The sequence below is a fragment of the Scyliorhinus canicula genome, chromosome 10 (assembly GCF_902713615.1).
Source record: "Scyliorhinus canicula chromosome 10, sScyCan1.1, whole genome shotgun sequence".
NCBI classification, from domain to species: domain Eukaryota; kingdom Metazoa; phylum Chordata; class Chondrichthyes; order Carcharhiniformes; family Scyliorhinidae; genus Scyliorhinus; species Scyliorhinus canicula.
This window is the reverse complement of record NC_052155.1, coordinates 115467672-115493733: the sequence shown is the minus strand read 5'-3', so window position 1 is coordinate 115493733 and position 26062 is coordinate 115467672. Positions and strand designations below refer to the sequence as shown.

At 46.0% G+C, this 26062-nt stretch overlaps 1 protein-coding gene across 1 annotated transcript in view; it reads right to left on the bottom strand.

Annotated features, from left to right (window-relative positions):
• LOC119972613 (ATP-binding cassette sub-family C member 9-like) overlaps nucleotides 1–26062 on the bottom strand; it is a 317550-nt gene that overhangs the window by 46169 nt on the left and 245319 nt on the right. Inside the window, 5 exon segments of the mRNA XM_038809604.1 lie at nucleotides 178–366; nucleotides 1086–1188; nucleotides 1352–1466; nucleotides 1617–1906; nucleotides 21946–22051. Coding sequence (XP_038665532.1) covers nucleotides 178–366; nucleotides 1086–1188; nucleotides 1352–1466; nucleotides 1617–1906; nucleotides 21946–22051 — 803 coding nt within the window.

Sequence of the window (26062 nt, the reverse complement as noted above, 5' to 3'; positions counted from 1 at the left end):
AGTATAACACTAGTTGAACCTGAATATACTTAATGAAAATATACAAGACAATTGACTATAGGCTTTTCAGAAGTTGCAGAAATGATTTCTGCCATTTCCACAAATTGAAAAATTGAAAAATGTCAAACAGAAATATTCCCAACCATGCAAGGTGTACAATACATGCAAGGACATTACCTGGAGGATGCTCTGAAATACATTTGTAGAAAATAGTAGAGAACAAGTAAGGGAATAACTGGAAGAAGAAAAAATGGAGTCACGATAATATTGATCACAATGGCACTTAAACACATCATAATGTGCCACATAAGGTGCTCCAGGTTTGTGGGAATTTGATCATCAATGGTCTTGAAATCAGATGAAAATCTGGAAATAAACAAGGATTCAATGAATTTGTACACTGCTGTTTATTAAACCATCATCAATCAAGTCCCATAACTGTACTTGTTTTGCATTTTGGAGTAATCCAAAATGCTGCTACAATTGCAGATCAGCCATGACCCAGATCTCCATCATTTCTGGCCCCTTAAGCATTCACGATTTTGATCACTTCACCAGGGTGACCGTACCATCAGCATGATTGTTGTTATTTCCATTTTGGTCCTCATGGCAGTCAATCAACAAGTTGTTTCTGCAAAAGAAGCTACTTTAACAACTACACTGGAAATTAGGGAATTATGTTTGCATGAATTATGATAAAACACATGTTCCAAGTACAAGAAGTATACTAAGAGCAACTCTAAGCTTTGACACAGTCTATTAAGATTATAATGTATATCTTTAACATAAAAAATATATTAGCAAGTTCAAAACCCACCAAAAATATGTATTGAATTTTAAGTGAACAATCACATTGCGTTCCTCCTTGGGAATAGCAATTACCCTGAGTTGCCCAAGGCTATATATATATTAAATTCTGACATAGCCTACACTTCTGCTGAGCTATTCATACACTATTTCAGTCTCACTTTCCTCTATAATTACAACTTCCTAATGTCTGTCTGTCGCACATACAATAATAATTTAGGAAAAGATGATTGTCTGGAGTGACCCATATAATTAATCTAACTTTTCAAGATTCATACCTGTTTAGAATTCTCCCAACAGGTGTGGTTTCAAAGAACCTTAATGGAAGAGTTGTAATGTTTTGCAGCAAATTTGTGAAGAGATATTTTGAAGCACGGATACCTTCATGTAGGAGGGAATAAGAAAACCATTATGAACCTTGAATGCACATAAATTACATTAAAATCAGAGCAATTCTAAAGAATGGCAAAAGGATTATACATGCATGCTTGTTTAGTTAAATTAATAGTGCCAAGTACAACTGTCAGTTCAAGAGTGTACAAACCTGAAATGACATGTGCAAGGGAACTGAACAAAGCACATACGATTCCACCACAAGCTAGCCCAATGTATCCATAGAGGTAATGATTCAAAACGCCACTATGCACATCTTTTTCATACTAAGGATATGCAAGAATCACAAAAGAACAAAAGGTAGTTTAGTGAAAGGGTATGACTTTATTTAGCAACAATCTGGTCTAAATTTAGTGATAGAGCAATGGTTACAAAATAACTTTTGGAAAAAAGACAAAAAGCTTTTGACAATAGACCTGAGTTGCAGTTGTCTCCGAATGGTTCCCTGCAGATGACCACTCAGCTAGCCAGAAATCAACAGCTACCAGAAAGCTTTGCTTTGTTACCACTGCGAGAATTATAAAAAACGAAAAGCTAAGTCCAATGGCGCAGGCATAAAGCCAATAGATTTTTAGGGATACGCTTCCTTCTTCTTTTTCCTCTTCTTGAATCAGTTTTCCACTCAAATTATCATCAGGTTTTTTCTCAATTTTTGAAACTTCATCTACCATTTCACTTTCAGTTTTCTTTTCTTCTTTATGGTCACCTATTAAAATGCAATTTCAAACATTGTTAACTTCTAAAAAAAAAACTGCATACAATTTGCAGATATTTACTTTATAGACATACTTTGTATTGCTAAATAGAATCCCTACGATGCAGGAGTCCATTCGACCCATCAAATCTACACCAATCCTTTGAAAGAGCACTCTGCCCAGGTTCACTCCCCCATCCACCCCGCTCTAGCCTCGTAACTTAACCTGCACATCTCCAGATACTAAGGGGCAATTTAGTATGGTCAATCCACCTAACCCGCATATCTTTGAACTGCGGGAGGAATGCAAGCACCCGGAGGAAACCCATGTAGACATGGAGAGAATGCGCAAACTCCGCACAGACACAGTAAGAAGTCTTACAACACCAGGTTAAAGTCCAACAGGTTTGTTTCAAATCACTAGTTTTTGGAGCAGTGCTCCAAAAGCTAGTGATTTGAAACAAACCTGTTGGACTTTAACCTGGTGTAGTAAGACTTCTTACTGTGCTTACCCCAGTCCAACGCTGGCATCTCCACATCATCCACACAGACAGTCACACAAGGCCGAATTCAACCCGAGTCCCTGGTGTTGTGAGGCAGCAGTGCTAACAACTGTGCCACCATGTCGCTATATAGATGCAACTGGCCATGAAATGGTTGGAGTTGATGTTTATGGTTTGCCATGGATGAAATACCTGGGGCGGAATTCTCCGACCCCCCCCGCAGGGTCGGGGAAACGCCCGGGGCCGGCCGAAATCCCGCCCCCGCCGTGGCCGGAATTCTCCGCCACCCGGGAATCGGCAGGAGCGGGAATCACGCCCCGCCGATCGGCGTGCCCCGCCGATCGGCGTGCCCCCCGCGGCGATTCTCCGGCCCGCAATGGGCCGAAGTCCCGCCGCTGACAGGCCAATCCCGCCAGCGGCAGGCCAATCTGGTGCCGGCGGGATTGGCGGCGCGAGCGGGCCCCCGGGGTCCTGGGCCAGGCGCGGGGCGATCAGACCCCGGGGGATGCCCCCACGGTGGCCTGGCCCGCAATGGGGGCCCACCAATCGGTGAGCGGGCCAGTGTTGTGGGGGCACTCTTTTTCTTCTGCCGCCGCCACGGCCTCCACCATGGCGGAGGCGGAAGAGATCTCCCCTACCGCACATGCGCCGGTGGTGACGTCAGCACCTTCTGCACCTTTGGGGAGGTCCGACGCCGGAATGGTTGGCGCCATTCCGCTACGCCGGGACCCCCTGCCCCGCCGGGTAGGGGAGAATCCCGGCCCTGGTCTCCATACATTGCTTTCTATTGTAATAAACATTGGGGGCGATTTTGAGCCTGCACTAGGATGGGCGACATGGGCGGAAAATCCCACGAGAATCAGGAAATTAATTTTCTCTGGAGAGATCGTATTTCTCGATTTTCCCAGCCCCTCGCCAGTGACGTCACGAGGTTCACGCCCTATAGATTTCCAATTATTTAAACATTATTAATGACTCTGCCGCCACATAATCCCTCCCGTCACTAAATATTCATACCTCAACATCACGTCACAGCGGTAAGGTTTACAACAGGTTTGGCCAAATAAAAATCAGTTAAGTATAGTTCCCAGGCCGGAAAGGGGGATATGCCCAGGTAGTGCCCCCTGGTAAATGTTAGCACTGTCAGGTTGGCAGTGTCAACCTGTGCCAGAGGGCATTGCCAATGGCATATTATAGTGGAAGCCCCATGGGGATAAGGTGCATTTATGATGGGGGGGGGGGGGGGTTGCCCCTGATACCTTCGTGATGGGGCCATTCAGTTGCAGCAATGATTGGGGTGCCTTTTAAGTGTTGCCCCGATCACTATGGAGCCAGTTGCCGGCTCTATTAGGCCACACCCTGACAGAGTGACAGCACTCACTCATTTAATTTTCTTAAGAGGCTCAATATTTGGAGAGAAACTGGTCTGTGCAACTGGAGATTTACATACTGGTTTTCAGTTTGAGCCTGACACTTTGCCAAGTTCTGGTAAGATTTCACCCATTCTCACTACCAAATTTGACTTTTCTAATACCCTAGTTATACTACGTAAACTCTAACTCAACCAAAACTCCACCACATCCTCCACAATATCCTGGCTTATCAATCACCCGAGTTGACTTTCAGTGGCTTCTTATCTCTTCACACATTTTGTTTCACTTGTCACTTGGGCATAAAAGTGACATTGTGAAGTGGTGCCAGATTTTTCATTTGCCTCACTTCCAAGTAAACAATTTTGCTGCCAAAGAGAAGATATCACATGTTAATGCCAGGTGTTCAGAATTCAGAACATAGCTACAGTGGAGAAGAATGTCCAAATCTAGAGATCTATAAAATACTAGATACAAGACTAAAATTCTTCAATCATATATTCCAGGTGGTGATCACCCCACAGTCAGAAAGAGTTCAGAACAGCAAATGCATGGCCACCCTGAAGGGTGGGAAGAAGCAGACAGTGCAAGAATCCTTTGGAGTGTGACTCTCAAATCAATATTCAGCATTGAATTTCAGAAAAGGTGTTAATACTGAGAAGGAGTGCAGTCTTTAGACTGCCACCATTAAGAAAAGCAAGGTGGGCAGTCCAGCAAAATGTGAGGATGCTGTAGTAATTGAGGGTATAATAGTCAGGCGACAGGCAGCAGTATTGTCACAGTTGACTTGAGACCTGTACACTGCATCTCTTGTGCCAGGTAAGTGTCATATCCTGGGCCCAATCAAAGCTTTCGGAGTCAGGGATCTGGTTTTCCTGGAAGGCCTCAGAGATTATGCTGAAAGGGGGTGAAGCTTCCGAGGACTTCCAGTCTAAAGCAATGAGAGATACTATCACCTCTGGCTTGGGTGTAGGGGTGGGGGAAAGAATAATATTTAGAAGGCGATGGATAATGGCTGATAAGTGATGGTCGTTTACAAAGCCTGTTTGATCCTCTTAAATTATATTGGGAAGGCAAGGCAACAACTGGAGCACCAGAACCTTAGCGAGAAGTTTAATATCCGTATTAAAAACAAGATGAGTTGGTATGAACTGCACTCGATCGGGTCCTTGTCCCTCTTAAGGAGCAAGGAAATAGAGGCTTAAGTGAGTGTTGGAGGCAATGAACCCCTGGATAGGAAATCATTAAACATATCTAATAACAAAGATACGAGCTGTTCTGAGAAGTTTAATACAATCCGATTGGAAAGCCACCAGGGCCAAGGGCTTTGCCAACCTGCATCAGCCCAATACATTTTAAAATCTCCTTGGGGCATAATGCGGAGTCCAACTCACAGCTCTTATCCGCTTTGAAAGCTGGGATGGGCAGACTGCCCAGAAATCAGACACAACCGACTTGTCCAAGGGAGACTCCAATTTATACAGGTCTCAGTAATAGGATTTAAAAGCCACATTGACTGGAGAGGGGTGGAAACGAGGTTGCCTCCTTTAGGTATCCAGGGAATCTCACGGGAGGCCAATTGACGTTTGAGTTGGTGAGGCAAGAGACAACTGGCCTTCTCCCCGTACTCATAAAAAGTACAGCCTTGTTAATGGACAGTAGTTCAAACTGTGTCTGAAACTTTTTTCTGCTTGTCAATAGTAGGATCAAGCGAGTACTGATGATCCACCTCTAAAATGGATTCCACCAGCCTCTGCTGCTCCAATTTCCTAGTCCTCAATAAGTATGTGTAATGATATGCATAAGCAATTGTATATGTGTGGTGATAACCACTGTAGATATGCATACTTGCAGTAGGGGGATGTACGGCTGTACCTGTAATACAGGTTTCTCCGGTAAGCCCGTGCCGGCTAGCTCCGCCCACAGGGAGCTTATGTATAAATATGCGTGTGAGTCACTCAGACCCTAGTCTACAGTTGCAGCCGGAGGAATAGCATCACACAGCAATAAAGCCTCGATTGTACATGTCTCTCGTCTTTGAGTGCAATTGTTAGCGCCACAATTTATTGCTGTGTGATTTTCCGTACACCATGGACATCAGGATCAAGCATGACCGTCTGCAGCTGGATCCGCAGTCGCCTTACGCCAGGAGAGACTTTGTTCACTGGCTTGCAGTCTTCGAGGCCTACATCTCTTCAGTGGACCCTCCCCCGACGGAAGCTCAGAAAAAGCAACTCTTGCACTCCAGACTTAGCTCCAGTGTCTTTTCGCTAATTCAAGATGCAACTGACTACACCACAGCTATGGAACTGCTCAAGGAGAACTATGCACAGTCGGCGAACACCCTGTTTGCGAGGCATCAACTCTCTACTCGCATCCAGCAGCTGGGTGAGTCGATCGAGGACTTCTGGAGGGCCCTTATACCTCTGGTACGAGACTGCGACTGCCGGGCCCTCACAGCCATGGAACACTCTGACTTACTCATGCGCAATGCCTTTGTTACAGGCATTGCATCGGACCCCATCCGGCAATACTGCTGGAAGGGGCCACCCCCGACCTCGCGGTCGCAAAGGCTCTGGTGCTTTCCATGATGGCCGCCTCCCGTAGTGCGCGATCTTACTCCGCTAGCCACTCGGCCCACCCGTCCTACCCCTCGTGGACCCCGCAAACGGCCCCCCAGGCCCACCCGTCCTACCCCTCGTGGACCCCTCAAACGGCCCCCCCAGCACCCGCCCCCGCGCACTACGCTTGCGCTGCTCGCCGCATCGCGCTCCCTGGGGGTCCGCACTGTTACTTCTGCGGTCAGCAGAAGCACCCCCGCCAGCGTTGCCCGGCCCGCACCGCAACCTGCAAAGCTTGTGGCAAGGCCACTTTGCAGCGGTGTGTCAGTCCTGGACGGTTGTTGCTATCGCGCCCCCGGTCCCCTCGCCTCAGCCGCTCGCTCAATGGGCCCCGCTGTCCGTTTCCCCCGACCCCACGTGCGATCAGTGGGCGCCGCCATCTTTCGCCGCCCCCGCCACGTGCGCTCCATGGGCGCCGCCATCTTCATCCACCACCGCCATGTGCGTTCAATGGGTGCCACCATTTTGTCCTGACCCCACAACGTGCGCTCCATGGGCGCCGCCATTTTATCCACAGGTACTCCAGACGCCGCCATTTTGTCCTCCCCCGGGACGGGGCCATGGGTCGCTACTGCTCCTCGTCGGACTCATCTGACTCGACTGCCGATCGCCCACTACTCGCCTCCGTTACGCTTGACCAGTCGCGTCCTCGCAACCTGGCACCCTCTTCCACAACGGCGCTGGTCAACGGCCACGTGACGTCCTGCCTCATCGACTCCGGGAGCACCGAGAGCTTTGCCCACCCAGACACGGTAAGGCGCTATTCCCTTGCGGTCCATCCCGCCAACCGGCAGATCTCTCTCGCCTCCGGTTCCCACTCGGTCCCGATCCGGGGTTTCTGCCTGGTTAAACATACTGTACAGGGTGTGGAATTCGACCGTTTCCGTCTGTACATTCTTCCCTAACCTCTGTGCGTCACTCTTACAAGGCCTGCATTTCCAGTGCAATCTCCTCACCCTCAAATTCGGTGGACCCCTACCTCCCCTCACCGTTTGCGGCCTCACAACCCTCAAGGTCGAGCCTCCCTCACTCTTTACCAATCTGACCGCAGATTGCAAGCCCGTCGCCACCAGGAGCAGACGGTGCAGCACCCAGGACAAGGCTTTCATCAGGTCCGAAGTCCAGCGGCTGCTTCGGGAGGGTATCATCGAGGCCAGCAACAGACCTTGGAGAGCCCAGGTGGTAGTGGTTAAGACCGGGGAGAAGCACAGGATGGTCGTGGACTACAACCAGACCATCAACCGGTACACGCAGCTCGACGCATCCCCCTCCCCCGCATTTCAGATATGGTCAATCAGATTGCACAGTACTGGGTCCTCTACTATTGACCTGAAATCCGCCTACCACCAGCTCCCCATCCCTAATTCGGACCGTCCCTACACTGCCTTCGAGGCAGACGGTCGTCTGTACCAATTTCGTAGAGTTCCCTTCGGCGTCATGAATGAAGTCTCGGTATTTCAACGAGAAATGGACCGAATGGTTGACCAGTACGGACTGCAGGCCACCTTCCCGTACCTCAACAATGTCACCATCTGTGGCCATGACCAGCAGGACCATGACGCAAACCTTTCTAAATTCCTCCACACCGCATCTCTCCTTAATCTCACGTACAACAAGGAGAAGTGGGTGTTCCGCACAGACCGCTTAGCCATCCTCGGCTACGTAGTCCAAAACAGACTACTGGGGCCCCGACACTGACTGCATGCGCCCCCTCATGGAGCTTCCACTCCCCCACTGCCCCAAGGCCCTCATACGCTGCCTGGAGTTCTTTTCTTATTACGCCCAGTGGGTCCCACAATACGCGGCAAGGCCCGCCCACTTATCCAGTCCACACATTTTCTCCTCACGGCCGAGGCACAACAGGCCTTCGCCCGCATTCGATCTGACATAGCCAAGGCCTGGATGCACGCAGTAGATGAGACACTGCCTTTTCAAGTAGAAAGCGACGCTTCAGATGTAGCCCTTGCCGCCACGCTGAATCAGGCAGGCAGACCCGTGGCATTCTTTTCACGCACCCTCCACACCTCCAGAATTTGACATTCCTCTGTTGAAAAGGAGGTCCAGGCAATCGTTGAAGCGGTGCGGCACTGGAGGCATTACCTGGCCGGCAGGAGATTCACTCTCCTCACTGACCAACGGTCGGTAGCCTTCATGTTCAACGACACGCAGCGGGGCAAGATCAAGAATGACAAAATCTTGCGGTGGAGAATCAAGCTCTCCACCTTTAACTACGAGATCTTGTATCGCCCGGCAAGCTCAACGAGCCCCCAGACGCCCTCTCCCGAGGTACATGTGCCAGCGCACAAGTGAACCAGCTGCGTGCCTTTGCCATCCGGGGGTCACTCGCTTGTACCATCTAATCAAAGCCCACAATCTGCCCTACTCCGTCGAGGAAGTACGGACAGTCACCAAAGACTGCCAGGTCTGTGCCGAGTGTAAGCCGCACTTCTACCGGCCAGATCGCGCGTGCCTGGTGAACGCGTCCCGCCCCTTTGAACGCCTCAGCGTGGACTTCAAAGGGCCCCTCCCCTCCACCGACTGCAACACCTACATCCTTAGTGTGGTCGATTAATTTTCTAGGTTCCCTTTCGCCACCCCATGCCCGGATATGACGTCTGCCACCGTCATCAAGGCCCTGGATTCCATTTTCGCCCAGTTCGGTTTCCCCGACTACATCCACAGTGATAGGGGATCCTCGTTCATGAGTGATGAGCTGCGTCATTTCCTGCTCAGCAGGGGTATCGCCTCCAGCAGGATGACCAGCTACAACCCCCGGGGAAACGGGCAGGTAGAGAGGGAGAACGGGACGGTATGGAGGGTCGTCCAGCTGGCCCTACGGTCCAGGGACCTCCCAGCCGCTCGCTGGCAGCTGGTCCTCCCTGACGCGCTCCATTCCATTCGGTCACTACTGTGCACCGCAACTAACACTACACCCCATGAACGTGTTTTTGCCTTCCCTAGGAAGTCTACATCCAGGGTGTCGCTTCCGACTTGGCTCACGGCTTCAGGCCCAGTCCTTCTCCGTAGGCATGTCCGGCACCACAAGGCGGAACACCTGGTGGACAAAGTACGCCTTCTCCACGTCAACCCTCAGTATGCCTACGTGGAGTTCCCCGACGGCCGCCAGGACACAGTCTCGCTCCACGTCACCCCCGCCGGACTCATTTTTTACAGGGGGTGAATGTGGTGATAACCACTGTAGATATGCATACTTGCAGTAGGGGGATGTATGGCTGTATCTGTAATAAAGGTTCCTCCGGTAAGCCCCTGCCAGCTAGCTCCGCCCACAGGGAGCTTGTGTATAAATATGCGTGTGAGTCACTCAGACCCTAGTCTACAGTTGCAGCCGGAGGAATAGCATCACACAGCAATAAAGCCTCGATTGTACATGTCTCTCGTCTTTGAGTACAATTGTTAGCGCCACAATATGTTAATATGTTAGACCCCCAACCAGCAGGTGGCAGTAGAACTACAGCACGTGACACTGCAACCTCGAGGAATCTGGGTGAGGAGTCATCGTGGATCGTCGTGTTTGTTAGCTCGCGAATTCTAGTTGTTAACAATTTACAGTTCGTTAGTATTATTAGTATTATTTTCTACCCATGTTATTGTAATTTAATAAATCTTACCAAGTCACAAACTAGACTTCTTTGGTGCACTGACTCAATCATTGCAAAGCACTAGAACGTAACATGGTACCAGAAGTTGTGACCTATGAATTAAAGATCTGAAGTAAAGAACTTAGGAAATGGTACTACTAAAAAATATAATCTACGAACCAACGAAGAGCATCAACAGAACACATTTCAACGCTTAACTTGTCACCGAAGAAAAGATGGATAACTTGAAAACATCACAATGACATCATGTAACTGGTGACATGTATGCAAATTGATGCGTTATTAAGCAGCCATTTACCTTGTACATAGCAGCTCTAGGTTTACAGGCACAGCCTGAGGAGCAAAAAATAGCGTTGCTGCTCACTGAAGCAGGTCCACAGGCCATCAAAATCTTTAACACATTTATATTTGAGAGAGAGGCAGATTGTGAGAACTTTGATGCCATTGTTAAAATGTTTGATGAGCATTGTACCCCAAAGAAGAAAGAAGCTTTTGAAAGGTACATTTTCAGAACTCGCACGCAATAGACCGGCGAGTCGCTCAACCGTTTTCTCATGGATCTAAAATTAAAGGCTCAGACTTGCCACATTAAAATCATCAATTATCAGGGATCAAATCGTATTTGTCATAGAACATATAGTACAGAAGTAGGCCATTCGGCCCATCGAGTCTGCACCGACCTACTTAAGCCCTCACTTCCATCCTATCCCCGTAACCCAATAACCCCTCCCAACTTTTTTTTTTGGTCATGAAGGGCAATTTAGTATAGCCAATCCACCTAACTTGCACGTCTTTGGACTATGTGAGGAAACGGGAGCACTCGGAGAAAACCCACGCAGACAAGGGGAGAACGTGCAGACTCCACACAGACAGTGACCCAGCAGGGAATCGAACCTGGGACCCTGGCGCTGTGAAGCTACAGTGCTAATCACTTGTGCTACCGTGCTGCCCATTATTCATATGTTTATAAATGTCAAACTCGACACAGGAGCAAGAGTGAATCTAATCAGTATCATGGATATTGAAGTGATGAGAATCCAGCCCAAGATTTTGAACAGACCAGTATTTTAAAAGATTACAATGGTCAAAGGATTAATTCTTTAGGCGCGTGTGAGCTTGAAGTTCAAGTCAAAGATAGAATCCATAAAGTGAAATTTGTAATTGTAGACATAGATCGTGAATCGCTACTGGGCGAGGAAGGTTGTGAAGCACTTCAGTTAGTCAAGAGAGTATATAGTGCTGACTATGCTTTGAATACACACAGTAGATCGGTGGATTCAATAGTACAAGCATTTCAAGAGATTTTTCAAGGTTTCGGTGTCTTGCCATTCACTTACCGAATTCAACCAAAGAATAATGCCCAACCCGTAAAACATGCTCCTAGGAGAGTACCAGCACCATTAAGAGATCAGTTGAAAGCTGAACTTGATGGAATGAAATATCTGGGGATCATTAAGAAAATCGAAGAACCAACAGATTGGGTAAATTCAATGGTGTGTTTTAAGAATTGCAACAACGGTTTAAGAATATTCATGGATCCTAAAGACCTCATTGCCAACATCAAGCGAGAACTCTATCCAATACCAAACAGTGAAGAAATACGAGTGAAATGTCAGGTGCAACATGCTTCAGTAAACTGGATGCATCGCAGGGTTTTTGGCAACTCATATTGGATGGAGAGAGTACAAAATATTGTACATTTAACACTCCATTTGGGCGTTTGTTTTCTTCGAATGCCTTTTGGGATAATAACAGCAACATAGTAGCACAGTGGTTAGCACTATTGCTTCATAGCCCCAGGGACCCGGGTTTGATTCCCTGCTTGGGTCAATATCTGTGCGAGTCTGCACGTTCTCCCCTGGTCTGCGTGGGTTTCCTCCGGGTGCTCCGGTTTCCTCCCATAAGTCCTGAAAGATGTGCTAGTTGGGTGAATTGGACATTCTGACTTCTCCCTCACTGTGCCCGAACAGGTGCTGGAGTGTGGCGACTAGGGGATTTTCACAGTAACTTCATTACATGTTAATGTGAGCTTATCTGTGACACTAATAAAGATCATTATTATCTGAAATCTTTCACACGGCAATGGAGCTCATTGTGGAAAGTATTCAAGGAGTTTGTGTGCATGTTGACGATATAATAGTATGGGGTTCTATGAAGGAAGAACACAACGACCGACTCATCAAAGTACAGCATGTTAAGAAGTATGGGCTGAGGTTGAACAAAGCCAAGTGTCAATTTGGCGTTAAAGAAATCACATTACTGGGGGACAAGTTACATGCTCAAGGCGGACAACCCAATCGAATGAAAATACAGGCAATAATGAATATGCCACGACCGTCAGACAAGAAAGGAGTTCTGAGGCTATTAGGAATGACCAACTTTATAGGCAAATTTATTCCGAAATAGTCAGCCAAGACAATGTGTTTGAGAGAAGTTATCAAGAAGATGAGTGATGTGTTAGGCAGGTTGGTTCGATGTGGACTGCACTCTATGCAGGGAAGTTAGAAACAGACATCGAACACTGGAGAAGATCCAACACTGTTTTATTCAACTATAGAACTGCTATACATATTCAGCTGTGGGTCGACACTGGTGATCTGACTGGTGACCTTGTAGTAGCCTGACCAGACTTACTAGCTACCGCATGGTGTTTGCACTAGCTAGCTCGTGGACTCCGACTGTCTCAGTAGCTGGGTCCCGAGAGAGCGGGAAACCTAGTGCCCTCTGGCTTTATAGTGGTAGTGTCCGGTCTGGTGATTGGCTGTACTGTGTTGTATGCTTACTGGTCATCCTATGTGTCAATCACTGCCTGTCTGCTTCTCATTATATACATGAGTGGATATTATGACAATGAATACTTTTGAATGGACAGATAAGCATGAGCAAGAATGGCTTACTCTGAAGAAAGCTTTGACAACAGCTCCACTGCTAGTATTTTTTGACCGGACCAAGAAAACAAAAGTCTTGACTGATGCATCGAAGGATGGGTTAGGTGCAGTTTTGTTACAGCAGGAAGATGGAGTAGATTGGAATCCAGTTGCCTATACGCCTAGGTCCATGATCGACTTTGATATGCTCAAATTGAGAAGGAATGTCTTGGACTAGTTAATGGCTTGGAAATGTTTCATAGCTATGTGTCTGGCCTACCAACGTTTCTGGTAAAAACGGATCACAGACCATTCGTAGCCATCGTCAAAAAAACCTAAATGATGATGAAGCTCCAGCGGTGATTTTGATCTCATTTACTCTCCAGGCAAGCACATTGTAATTGCAGATGCGCTATCAAGAGCGACAGCTGTGCTGGAAGACAATCATATTGAAGAAGATGTGGAAGTGCATGTCAATCTGGTGTCAGAGACACTGCCAGTGTCTGCTGAAAAATAGAAATAATAGTGGCAGAAATCAAGAAGGATGAAGTTCTGCAGATGGTACTCAAGAGTCTCAATGAGGAATGGCCAAAAGGGTCATGTTCAAAGTACCACAGCATCAGAGCAGAACTAAGTGTAGCCAATGGATTCCTACTAAGGCAACAAAGAATAATAATACCACAGTCTCTGTGAGCCAACATTTTACAAAACATCATGAGGGCCACCTCAGAATTGAAAAGTGTAAAAGGAGAGCACAAGACACGGTATATTGGCCAGAGATCAACAAGGATACTCAAAGGACAGTAGAGGAATGCACAACATGTCAAAAATTCCAACATAGACAAATGAAAGAACCAATGCAGACAAGTGACATAGCGACACTTCCATGGCAGAAAGTAGGGATAGACTTGTTTTATCACAAAGGGAAGGCGTATTTACTGCTTGTAGGTTACTTTTCCAATTTTCCTGAAGTGGCACAGTTATCCAGCTCATCAGCCAGGTGTGTTAGAATGCATACTAAAGCTTTCTTTGCTCATCATGGGGTTGTCATGAGTGACAAAGTCCATGTTTCAGTTGTTAGGAATGGAGGGAATTTGCACAGAAGTATGACTTCAAGCATGTCACATCCAGCTCTCTTTATATGCACAGTCAAATGGAAATGCAGAGAAAGATGAGCAAATAGTAAAACAATTACTTTAAAAATCAATGGACAGCCAGGATGATCCATATCTGGCATTTTTCAGTTATTGAGCATCGCCTTTGAGCAATGGTTAATCACCATCACAATTACTGATGAAGAGGAAGATAAGAACAACATTGCCTGCCATGTCTTTCAATTAGATACGCTTGGTGCTGCTCCAAGTGTGCTCTTCTACACTCCCCATTGAAGAATTGTTGGTACCTGGCTTGATGGTAATTATAGAGTTATGGATTTGTCAGAACATGAGGTTTCAGTAAATACACATCTGCTGTTGCTGATGGCCATGGCATTTCATGAATTTCCATTTTTGTATTGCTAGATTGGCTCTGAATCTATCAATCCCATTTAGCATGGTGATAGTGCTACACCACGTGACTGAAGGTGCCCTCAGTGTGAAAATACCACCTGCTATGTGCAGGTCACACCAGCAACATTGCAAAGAGAAGATCAGCGGTGGAGGTACAGATTTCTATGATTAAATCATTCAGATGAGGTGGGTGACTGTATTTTTGTCCGACCTGCTTTAATCTGAAATGTGCACAGGCATTGCATGAACCATGGCCCATGTGTTCAAAATTAAAAGATTAATTTCTAGCTCTCGTTTCACACCATTGAGAGAATATCCCTATTTATCTTTCTCTGATCCAAAGTGGAAATCTCTTATTTTTCCCAGAGCCAACTCCATCATTTTGCCCACTCACTTAGTCTATCAATGCTTTTTTGAACTTGCTGCTTTCATCCCCATAACTTGCAAAGCCACATAATTTAGTATAATCTGTAAATCGAGGATACAAGTCTCTAGGCGCGATCCTCCGGCCACGCTGCGCCGGAAAAGCATCTCACCGTGGCGCAGCGTGGCCGGTGAAAGCCGCGGCCCCCCCGCTTCTGGGATCTACCTGGCTTGCAATGCCTTGCGAGATTCAACGCAATCCCGCGAGACGTTGAGAGGTGAATCCCGTCCACAATGGTCGGGATCACTTTTTGGCAAATCTGCATATTAGAGCGAGGCAGTAAGCCTTACTCTAATGTGCAGATTTCCGAGGCACCTGAGGCTTTGGGATTCGTGTGAGGCTTTGGATGAGTGCCGTTTGGTACTAGACAGAACGACACTCGTGTGGGGTCTCCAAGGGGATCGGTGGCCCCCAGCTGCATGCCGTTTCAGAAGGACTGTGCTTTGGCACTGCTTGTGCCACCAGGGTACCCTGGCACTGCCACATGGGTGCCAGCCTGGCACTACCAAGGTGCCCAGGTGGTACTGCCAGGGGTTCAAGGTTGCCACTGTCAAAGTGCCAAGCTGGCATTTTTTTGCAAGCATGTGATCGGGCCGGGGTTGTCCGCCATGGGTGTGCTGGGGGGCGGGGGCGGGGGCGGGGATTCTTTTTGGGGCCTCGGAGATCGGGACGGCATTTAAAAATGGCATCCCGATCTCTCGCTACAACAGTGAGCGGAGCTCCCCTTTGTAAAAAATGGGGCTATGTCCAGCCTCGGCGCGCATTACCCATTCAGGCCCCTTATTCAAAGCAAGTCGCATTGAATAGTCATGTGTTTTTATATATATATATATATATATATATATATATATATATATACACATATAAAGTAAAGTCGCCATAGTCCCAGATGACCATAGGTTGCTTTCCCCGTTGAGGGGGAATGCTGACTGGTGGTAATTTAACCTGAGGATCACTGCACCCCAAGCGAGGGGCAAGGTTAAAAGGGTGGGTCCGAGGGCAGCACGGTGGCGCAGTGGTTAGCACTGTAGCCTCACGGCGCTGAGGTCCCAGGTTCGATGCCGGCTCTGGGTCACTGTCCGTGTGGAGTTTGCACATTCACGCCGTGTTTGCGTGGGTTATGCCCCCACAACCCAAAGATGTGCAGTGTAGGTGAATTGGCCATGCTAAATTGCCCCTTAATAAAAAAAAAGGTGGGCCTTCATGAATAACCTGAGCTGGTACGAGAATATGTATAGTGAAAAGCTGTAGCCCCCACTACTGATCCTTGGGGAAAAATGCTCATCACATCCTGCTAATCAGAGAAACTCCTAACCATAAGATTCTCTCCAACTCTTGTGTGCTTTCATTTTCACTAATGATGTCTTGTGGCATATTTTGGATGGAGGAAAAGAGGAAAGCAGAATGTATTTTTCCTCAAAGCAGAAAAGGTGATCAAGGATTCCCGATGTAATACCATTGGCCTCGGGGGGGCTGCTACAATATGGAGCCTTCATTTGTAATTCCTTCCAGAAGCATCATTTATAATGCACCAAAGATGGAAAGGCATAGGATAGTAACACCACCTGACATTACAAATTTCTCACGTATTTGCTTAACAAACACCAGAAAATAGAATTGTGGTTGCAATTTAACTGAATGAAAGGTTTTGTTCCAGAGCTGCGTTGTGTTAATCGAGTAATTGCAGTGTTTCTTGAAGTCAGTTTACAGGAACATATTCACTTTGAAATGCAATGTTAAAGGTTTTCTTGAATTTAATTGAAATTAGGTCATAAAGCGGCATCAATGGGTCTGTCATTTACCACATACAATTCTGAGAGCCACATATGTCTTTTAGTGTATAATGCATGTTGAAATAAAGGTCCTGTTCTTGGCAGATCTCCAATTATAATTAGCTAATATGATAAAAACTCAAGATGAATCTGATGCATGCTAAATTGCCCCTCAAGTGTCCAAAAGATTAGGTGGTGTTACTGGTTACGTGGATAGGGTGGAGGCCTAGGCTTAAGCAAGGTGCTCTTTCTCAGGGCCAGTGCAGACTCGATGGGCCGAATCGCCTCCTACTGTACTGTAAATTCTATGATCTAATGAGTAAAGCACTTCAGTAATTTCTTGGTGCCCCAAGTAATAAGTTGGGGCAGAGTTTAATTCTTCAAGATATTTCCCCTTACAAATTCAGTGCATTACTTTTAAAAATCAGGCAATGCACAACTGAGGAGAAGAAAAACTGGAAACGACCATTTCTCTCTCTCAATGATTCAGATCAAAAGAAGCTGTTAAGAAATGGCTCAGGTAAAAATTGAATACCCCAAAGTAGACTGATTTTCAGACTGCCATTGAAATATTACCACCAACTGTGATCATTTCAGCTGTTAAGTCACCTTCTATATGATGCCTTTGGCTATAACGGATGCACCATCAAGAAACAGATGTGAGAAATATGAATTTCACTCTTGGATTTGATAAAAACATTGGGTAGCACTTCACAAGTCTCAAAAATAACATGTATGAGGAGATCTCCTGAGGTGTTATTTTCAGTGAGTCAAAATTTCCTAAGCGTTGTTATGCTGCTGATTTATCAGCACTGGGAATCATCGTGAGAAGCGTTCGACCCCTGTAGTCTGGGGAAGGGTTTTGTCCTTGCAGTCTGTGCAAAACCTTGATCTAAGAGCACCATGGAGCACTGCAAACGTGAGTTTTTAGAACACTGCAAAGAGGTTCTATGTTTTGGGAACATTGATCAGAAATGCCCATCTTGAAGCAAAGAGGACTTGGAAAGTGCTCTATGATTTTGAGTAGTTAGAGGGAGTGAGGAAGATGGGTACACAGTGGTGGTGGTGCTGGGGGGGGGGGGGGGGGGGCAGTGTGGACGGGGGCTTAGGAACACTGTGGGGAGGGTGAGGAGGGTAAAACAGATTCCAGTGATATGGAGGAGTTTAATGGATCTGGCCGTATTGGAGCAACAGCATTTGACAGTCTTGTACGTGGAGGAGGATCCAGGAGAATGAGACTCAAATTGATCACTTCATCTTTCAGCCACATGCATGAAACATTCCTGCCTTCCAGCCTCCTAATGCCAACCGTCCACACCACTTGTGGCGCCAATTTCTGCCTTATATCTTTATTTTCCTGCATTAAAGTATTTAGAGAACCATCTGGAAATTTGCTTATATATAATCTTTAAATTATGCAATTATCATTCACAAAAAATAACCTCATTTGAAAAATAAGTTTCATGGGTTGTAGTTGTCACTGGCAAGGCCAACATTTATTGTCCATCCCTGTTGCCCTTTAACTGAGTGGCTTTACTAGGCCATTTCAGAGGGCAGTTACTGTGCCTCTGGAGTCACATGAGGGTCAGACCAGGTAAAGATAGAAGCTTTCCTTTCCTAAACTACATTAGTGAACCAAATGGGTCTTTCCAGCAATCGATGATAATTGCACGGTCACCATTCCCAGAGCATTATGTTGGACCTTTGGATTAGTAGTCCAGTGACATTACCATCATGACACCTCATGACACCTGCATACTCAAAGGTTTATTCTTTACAATTTCCCTCATTTTTATACATAAAAACTATGCTTTAAGCCCAAAATAGTTCCGAAGAGCGTCTTTTTTGTATGAAAATATTAAGCTTACCTAATATAATTAAAAAAGCAGCTTGTCATATGTGATATGGACAGCAGCCAATTAGAAGGAAGAAAATAATTCAAACTTTCAAGAAAATGAAACTAAATTCTCAATGAATAATTTTTGTTTTGCTTTCTAACTGTCGAGGAAATGTTGTCTAAGTATCAAAACAGAAACAGACACATGATTATATCTTAAATGAGAGATTGGACCACGTTAAAGCTTTAAGAACTCAGTCTCCAGTTTGTTTCAGTGTTCCAAAAAACAAAAACAAAAAAGAGACTGGGTGAAAAACTCTACAGGAATTTCTCAATATAAATGTTGAAACACAAAATGCTCATCAAAAGTTAAGACACAGAATTAAGAAAAATATGTGTTGGGGATGCACATCAGGTGCAAGGTTTTTAATATGGTCAATTATTAGAGTAAAGATTCATTTTATAAGGTTCTCAACATTTGCATTATTTAAGCATTCATTTGCTCAGAACACTTTTGTAGGTAGCAATTTTGTGGAAATATGTAGTAAGTATTATGTATCCATATTACTTTTAAAAATTTATTAATAATGCAATAAGCAGAATCAACAAAGATTTAAAAAAGTAATTCCAGAGTAAGTGTGCATTTGTTAGAAATGGGGATATATGCAGCTGCGGAGGGAGAGTATGGAGAGAAGACGTGCGAATGCTGGCCCTCTAGTTTTGGTGGCAGGAACTGTCTAGAGAAATTTTAAGGGTGTGGGCAGAGAATGAGGAGGTGGTGTCGAAGCCAGAAATGATAAATGAGGTGTTCAGGTGGTGTTACGAGAAGTTGTATAAGGGCAAGCCGGGTGGAGAAACGGGGGACAGGGGATGATTCTTGGACAGGTTGGATTCCCAGAGTTGGAGGAAGGGAAGAGGCAGGCATTAGAAGAGCCGCTGGTGCTGAGGGATGTGATGGATAATATCAGGGGAATGCAATCAGGAAGACCCGGTGCCGGATGGCTGTCCGGCGGAGTTTTATAAGCTGTTTGCAACAGGGTTGGCCCCCACCTTTTGGGGGATGTTCAGTGAGGCAGTGGAGAGGGGGGGAATTGCCAGCAATGCTGTCACAGGCATTGATTTATATTGACCCAAAAGAAGGGGAATGGATCCACTAGTGTGTGGGTCATATAGGCCCATCTCGTTGTTAAATACGGACATGAAAATACTGGCAAAAGTGTTGGCGGGTAGGATGGAGGGGTATGTGCCAGAGGTGGTCTCGGAGGATCAAACAGGTTTGTGAAGGGTAGGCAGCTCTTCAGCAACATCAGGAGGCTGTTGAATGTAGTGATGACTCCGGCAGGTACCAGAGGTTACAGTATCTATGGATGCGGAGAAGGACTTTGATTGGGTAGAGTGGAGGTACTTGTTCGAGATGTTGGGTAGGTTTGGATTTGGACCGAAGTTTGTGGCGAGGGTGCACCTTTTCGATGCGTCCTTAAGACAAGTTCAGCATGTTTTGGGTTGCACAGGGAACACTGTCATCATTGTTATTCGCGATGGCGATTGAGCCCTTGGCAATGGCCCTTCGGGGGTCAGCTGGGTGGCGAGAGATTGAGAGGGGGGCAGGGAGCACCGGGTATTGTTGCACGTAGATGGCCTGTTGTTATTTGTGTGGGACCTGCTGGAGAGTATAGGCACAATCATAGGTCTATTGGAAAGGTTTGGGGCCTTCTCCAGGTATAAGCTGAACGTTGGGAAGAACAAAGTCTTACTGGTGAATGCGTCGGGGTGGGGGGCCAATTTGGGGACACTACCGTTTAAGGTAGCTAGAGAGAGGTTTAGGTATTTGGGTGACATCTGAACGGGCCACGATGCACTGGTAGAATATAGCAGCTTTAGTGGAAGTGGTTAAGGAGGATCTTAAGAGGTGGGCTACTTTGCACTTGACGTTGGCAGGGAGGGTGCAGATGAATTTGCTGCTAAGGTTCCTGTTTATTTTCAAACCCTTTCTCCCTAAATGCCTTCTTCCGAAGGGTAGAGGCACTGATCTCGGAGTTAATATGGGTGGGAAAGGTGCCGAGGATGAACAGGGCTCTGCTGCAGAGACAGAAAGGGAGGTCGGCGCTCCCGAACCTGCTGAATTATTACTAGGCGGCAAATATGGAGATGGTGGTGTTGGGAAGGGGCAGAGTGGATCAGGTTGGAAGATGAGTCCAGCAGGGGTTCCAGTCTGAGGGCTCTGGTGACAGCCCCGTTGCCGTTAGCTCCAGGAAAGTAAATGGGGAGCCCAGTGGTGAAGTCGACGATCAGGATATGGAACCAGTTAAGGAGGCATTTTAAGTTGGAAAGAATGTCAGTATTGAAGCCACTGTGTGAGAACTGTGTTCGTCATGGGGGATGTTTAAGCCGAGGGAGACGGATGGGATGTATGGCAAGTGGAGGGAGGCGGGCTGGCGTGGGTTAGGGACATGTTCTCGGGAGGGAAGTCTATGAGACTGGACGAGCTGTGGGAGAGGTTTGAGCTGCAGAGGAGCAGTGAGTTTAGGTATATATAGGTGTGGGACTTTTCACAAAAGGAGTAGCGCACGTTCCCCAAGCTACCAGGGTACATACTACTGGAGCAACTGCCGTTTCCTGACGACGTGGGGAGGGCAGGATTGGAGATAATAGATGGTTGGGGGAGCAGCGTGGGGTTGAGGTGGTGAGGATCAAGAGTAAATGGGAGGAGCTGGGAGGGAAATAGGTTTGGAGCTATGGTATGTAGCGAAGTGGTGGGTGAACTCCTCCTGCGTAAGGATGAGCTTTATTCAGTTTCAAGGTGGTGCATAGGGGTATACATGACTCGGGCGAGGATGAGTGGGTTCTTACAGGGGTGGGCGTGAGAAGTGTGGGCAGCGGCTGGCGAATCATGCTCACATGTTCTGGGGCTGTGAGAAGCTTGAGAGTTATTGGGAGGTGGTATTTGGGACGCGATCTAGGATAGTGGGGATGAAGGTTAGGCCGGACCCTATGGTGGTAATCTTTGGGGGTCTCAGAAGTGCCCATACTGCTTGGAGGGAAGGGGGCTGATGTGGTGGCCTTCACCTCTATGATCGCAGGTGAAGGATCCTGTTAAATTGGAGGTCAGATGTGCCGCCGGGGTTGACGGGCTTGGCTGGGGGATCTGTATGACTTTCTCCGGTTGGGAAAGATTAAGTTTGAGTTGAGGGGGCCAGAGAAGGGCCTTGAGATGCGGTAGAGGCTATTCATGACGCTATTTGAGGAGTTGTTCGTCATGGGGGTTGTTAAATATAAAAGGGAGAACCTGTACAAACTGTGGACCATGATTTGATGGATTGTATATTTTGTTGATATTACATGTGTTCGGGATAAAATATCTTAAAAAAATAAAATAAATGGAGAGAAATTACACTATAAAGATAAGCGTGTACTGTTCAAATTTTCATATTAGTTCAGTTCTACACGTCTTAGACTTCTGGTAGTATCCGCTTTGCAATATTTTTGGAAGAGTATTAATATTTCATGCATTTTATACTAAAATACAAACCTTTTGCCGTCAGATTTTTCCAAGCTTTTACCAGATTTGGATTTTGTTTAGAGATGTCCTTGTAGGTACCCTGGATTTCAATCTTCCCATCCTGCATAACAATGATCTAAAAACAGATGGATCACAGTGTACAGAAGATTACATATTTAAATATCTACTGATTGCAATAAATTTTAAATTAGATTAATATTTTTGCTGAAATAAAATTTTTGTTGACCAAAATTTAGACTGCACTTATTTAAAAAAAAAAGAAAATCAACAGGAAAGCTGTGGAGAAGAAATATATTACAAAGTTATTAAATATTACAGCACAAAAAAGCAGGCCATTTGCTCGAACATATCCTGCTGGTGTCCACACTCCACACCTTCTCCTTTATTTATCTAACCCAATCAATATATCCTTCTATTCCTTTCTCCTTCATGTGGTTACCTAGCTTCTCTGTAAATGCATCTATGTGATTTGTCTCAAGTAATCCTTTTGGCTTATTAAGTACAAAGTACATCCTCCATTTCTTTCCGCAATGCGTACATGTAAAACACTACATAACCATTTCAATACACGAGCAAACTCAATCACTTTTATCCTCTTCTGGTGGAGGAGTCCAGAACAAAGCCGGTTATTTGCTATATAAAAGCAAAATACTTTAGATGCTGGAAGTCTGAAATAAAAAGAAAATGTGAGAAATATTCAGCAAGTTAAGTAACAGCTATCGAGAGAGCCAAATAGAGTTAATGTTTCAGGTCAATGATCTTTCATCAGAAGTAGGAAAAGTTAGAAGTGTAATAGATTGTAAACAAACAGAAGGAGAAAGGATGATAAAAAGAACACAAAAAAGGATCTATGATAGGTTGAAAGATTAGAGATATTAAGTGACAAAAGCAATGGTGACACAAGGCCAAAGGAGGTGGCAATGCAACAAATAAGAAAAATCTGTCTGGAGGAGGTGAGTGGCACAAGGATAAACAGCTGCCACCTGAAAGTAAAAACAAGAGAAAAATTAATGTAAAGCCAAAATATTCAAGGAAAAACAAAACAAAATGAGAGTTGAAGCTAGGTTTGACATTTTTTACATCCATGTTGAGTCAGGAAGGCTATAAAGTGCCTGAACCAAAGATGAGACCGTCCTTCCTCAAGCTAATGTTGAGCTTCACTGGAAAAATGCAACAGCCAAAGACTAAAAGATGAGTGTGAGACAAGGTGGAGAATTAAAATGATAGGTGACCAGAAAGCTCTGGTCTCATGGGATATGAGCATCACCAGTAAGGCTAACATTTGTTCCCTTCCCTTGGTAGCCATACCAGATTTCCATCAAGACAGTGGTGGTGAGTTGCTTTCTTGAGCAGTATACCCACAGTGCTGTTAGGAAGAAAGTTCTGACATTTTGACCCAGTGATGTTCAGAAGGTGTTGTCAAAGGAGGTTTGGCAAGTTGCTGCAGTGCATCTTGTATTTGGTATACACCACTGCTACTTTTATCATTCCCCAACCCCCACCTCAACCATGTTCATCAGCCTATCATCCCTCATTTCTGGACAGCACGTTATTACAGTAGCTAGCACTGTTGCTTCCAGCACTTGGGTCCCAGGTTTGATTCCCAGCTTGGGTCCCAGGTTTGATTCCAGGCTTGTGTCACTATGTGTGCGAAGTCTGCACATTCTCCTCGTGTGCTCCGGTTTCCTCTCACAAGTCCCGAAAGACGTGCTGTTAGGTGATTTGGACATTTAGAATTTCCCCTCAGTGTACCCGAACAGATGCAGTAGTGTTGCGACTAGGGGATTTTCACAGTAACTTTATTGCAGTGTTAATGTAAGCCTACATGTGACAAGTAGACGCCACCTCCATGAGTGACGCGACCACCAAACACATCTTTCCTTTCCCGCCCCTTTCAGAATTCCAAAGAAACCGTTCCCTCTGTGACACTTGGCCCATTCTTCAATCACCCACAAATACCTCCCCTCCTTCTCATGGCACCTTTCCATGCAAGCACAGAAGATGGAACACTTTTTCATTTTTTCTCTCTTCATCATCCAAGCTCTCACACTGACCCCTCTGCCCTGAACCCATTTGCAATGGTCAAATGAAGCTCAATGTAAGCTTGACGAATTGCACCTCACCTTTTGATTAGTAATTTACTCGGGGAGTCCGGTGGTAATCGAGACATTGAAAATCTGGAGGCAGTTGGCCCAGCACTTTAGGCTGGGGGCAGGGTCAAGGTAAATGCCGATTCGGGGAATCATAAATTTTAGCCAGGGAAGTGGGATGGGAATTTTCGGAGATGGGAGGAGAAGGGTGTCAGGATACTAAAGGATTTGTTTCTAGGGGGCCGTTTTGCGGGACTGGAGGAGCTGGGGGAAAAACATGGTTTGGGGCAGGGGGAAATTTTTAGGCATATGCAGCTCCGAGATTTTGCTAAGAAGGAGATTCAGAGCTTCCCGGTGGCGCAGGCCCCCACGCTGTTGGAGGAGGTGCTGACGATAGGGGGAGTGGAGAGGGGGGCAGTGTCGGTGATTTATATGGCGATTCTGGGAGAAGACAAGACATCGCTGGAGGGGATTAAGATAAATTTGGAGGAAGAGTTGGGGGAGGGCATGGAGGATGGGTTGTGGCGCGAGGTGCTCTGGAGGGCAAGTGCCTCAACTTCGTGCGCAAGGTTGGGGCTGATACAGCTGAAGGTGGTGTATAGGGCACACCTCACAAAGACGAGGATGAGCCGACTCTTTGAGGGGGTGGAGGATGTTTGTGGACGCTATTGGGGGCTCCCGCAAATCACGTTCATATGTTTTGGTCCTGTCCAAAGCTGGAGGGTTATTGGAGGGAGGTCTTCAGGGTAATTTCGAAGGTGGTGCATGTGAGACTTGAACCAAGTCCCCTGGAAGCCATATTCAATATAAAATAAAGTGACAACACAGATGGTGAAAATTTAAAATTTACAAACGCCTGCAACTATTCTTTCTTCATCTGGCAATCCATCAACGCTGTGGGATTGATGGTGTTGTACGCCAGACTATTGTACAAAGTAATCTGAGAACACAGTTACAGAATGAAATGAAATGAAATGAAAATCGCTTACTGTCACGAGTAGGCTTCAATGAAGTTACTGTGAAAAGCCCCTAGTCGCCACATTCCGGCGCCTGTCCGAGGAGGCTGGTACGGGAATCGAACTGTGCTGCTGGCCTGCTTGGTCTGCTTTAAAAGCCAGCGATTTAGCCCAGTGAGCTAAACATGCCCCAACAAATCATTATTAACCAACGTGCTGGGAGAGCACAACCTTAGAGAAAGGTCTTTGGAGCTGACTTTACCCAGCTGAGAAATCATGCAATATTTATACATTGTAAATCACGTAGGCAAAGCATTATTTATAGTTGAACATTATCTGGTTCAGACTTTTTTTTTAAACAAACAATTTTAATGCGGTATTTTTGGCATTACAGACAGCAACAGTATAAAAACAATATACAAAGAACAATAAACGTAGTGCAAACACCAACTCCCATCTCTCCAAGACCCGCCTATTTAACCCCCTATTCTATGCTACCCTAGCCCCCCCCACCCCCGTGACGATTAAGTCTCCGCGAAGAAGTCGACGAATGGTTGCCACTTCCGAGCGGACCCTAACAATGACCTTCTCAAAGCGAACTTAATCTTCTCTAGGCTGAGAAAACTCGCCATGTCGGTGAACCAGGCCTCCGACTTCAGGGGCTTTGAGTCCCTCCAAGCTAATAATGCCCGTCTCCGGGCTACCAGGAAGGCAAAGGTCAGAAAATTTGCCTCTTTCTCCTCCTGGACTCCTGGGGGCTTTGGATTGTTTATGTTGTTGGTGACTATGTATGGTGGATTCCAGATTCTTTTTGTTTGATGTTTTTATTTAAAATGTTGAGGGTTGTTTGGGGGTTGGTGGGAGGAAGGGATTGTTGGCCAGGGGATTGCCATTGTATTTGTTACCCTTTGTTGGTGGGTATAAATTTGGATGAAAATGTGAAAAAGGAGAATAAAAATAAAATTTTTCAAGATAGAGTTCAACAATTTTGAACTGTAACCTCTACCCCGGAGGTTTCCGGGGTTTTTGATCTGTAACCTCTACTCCAATTTTGTAACTTTTTCTTTGCAGATTTTGTTT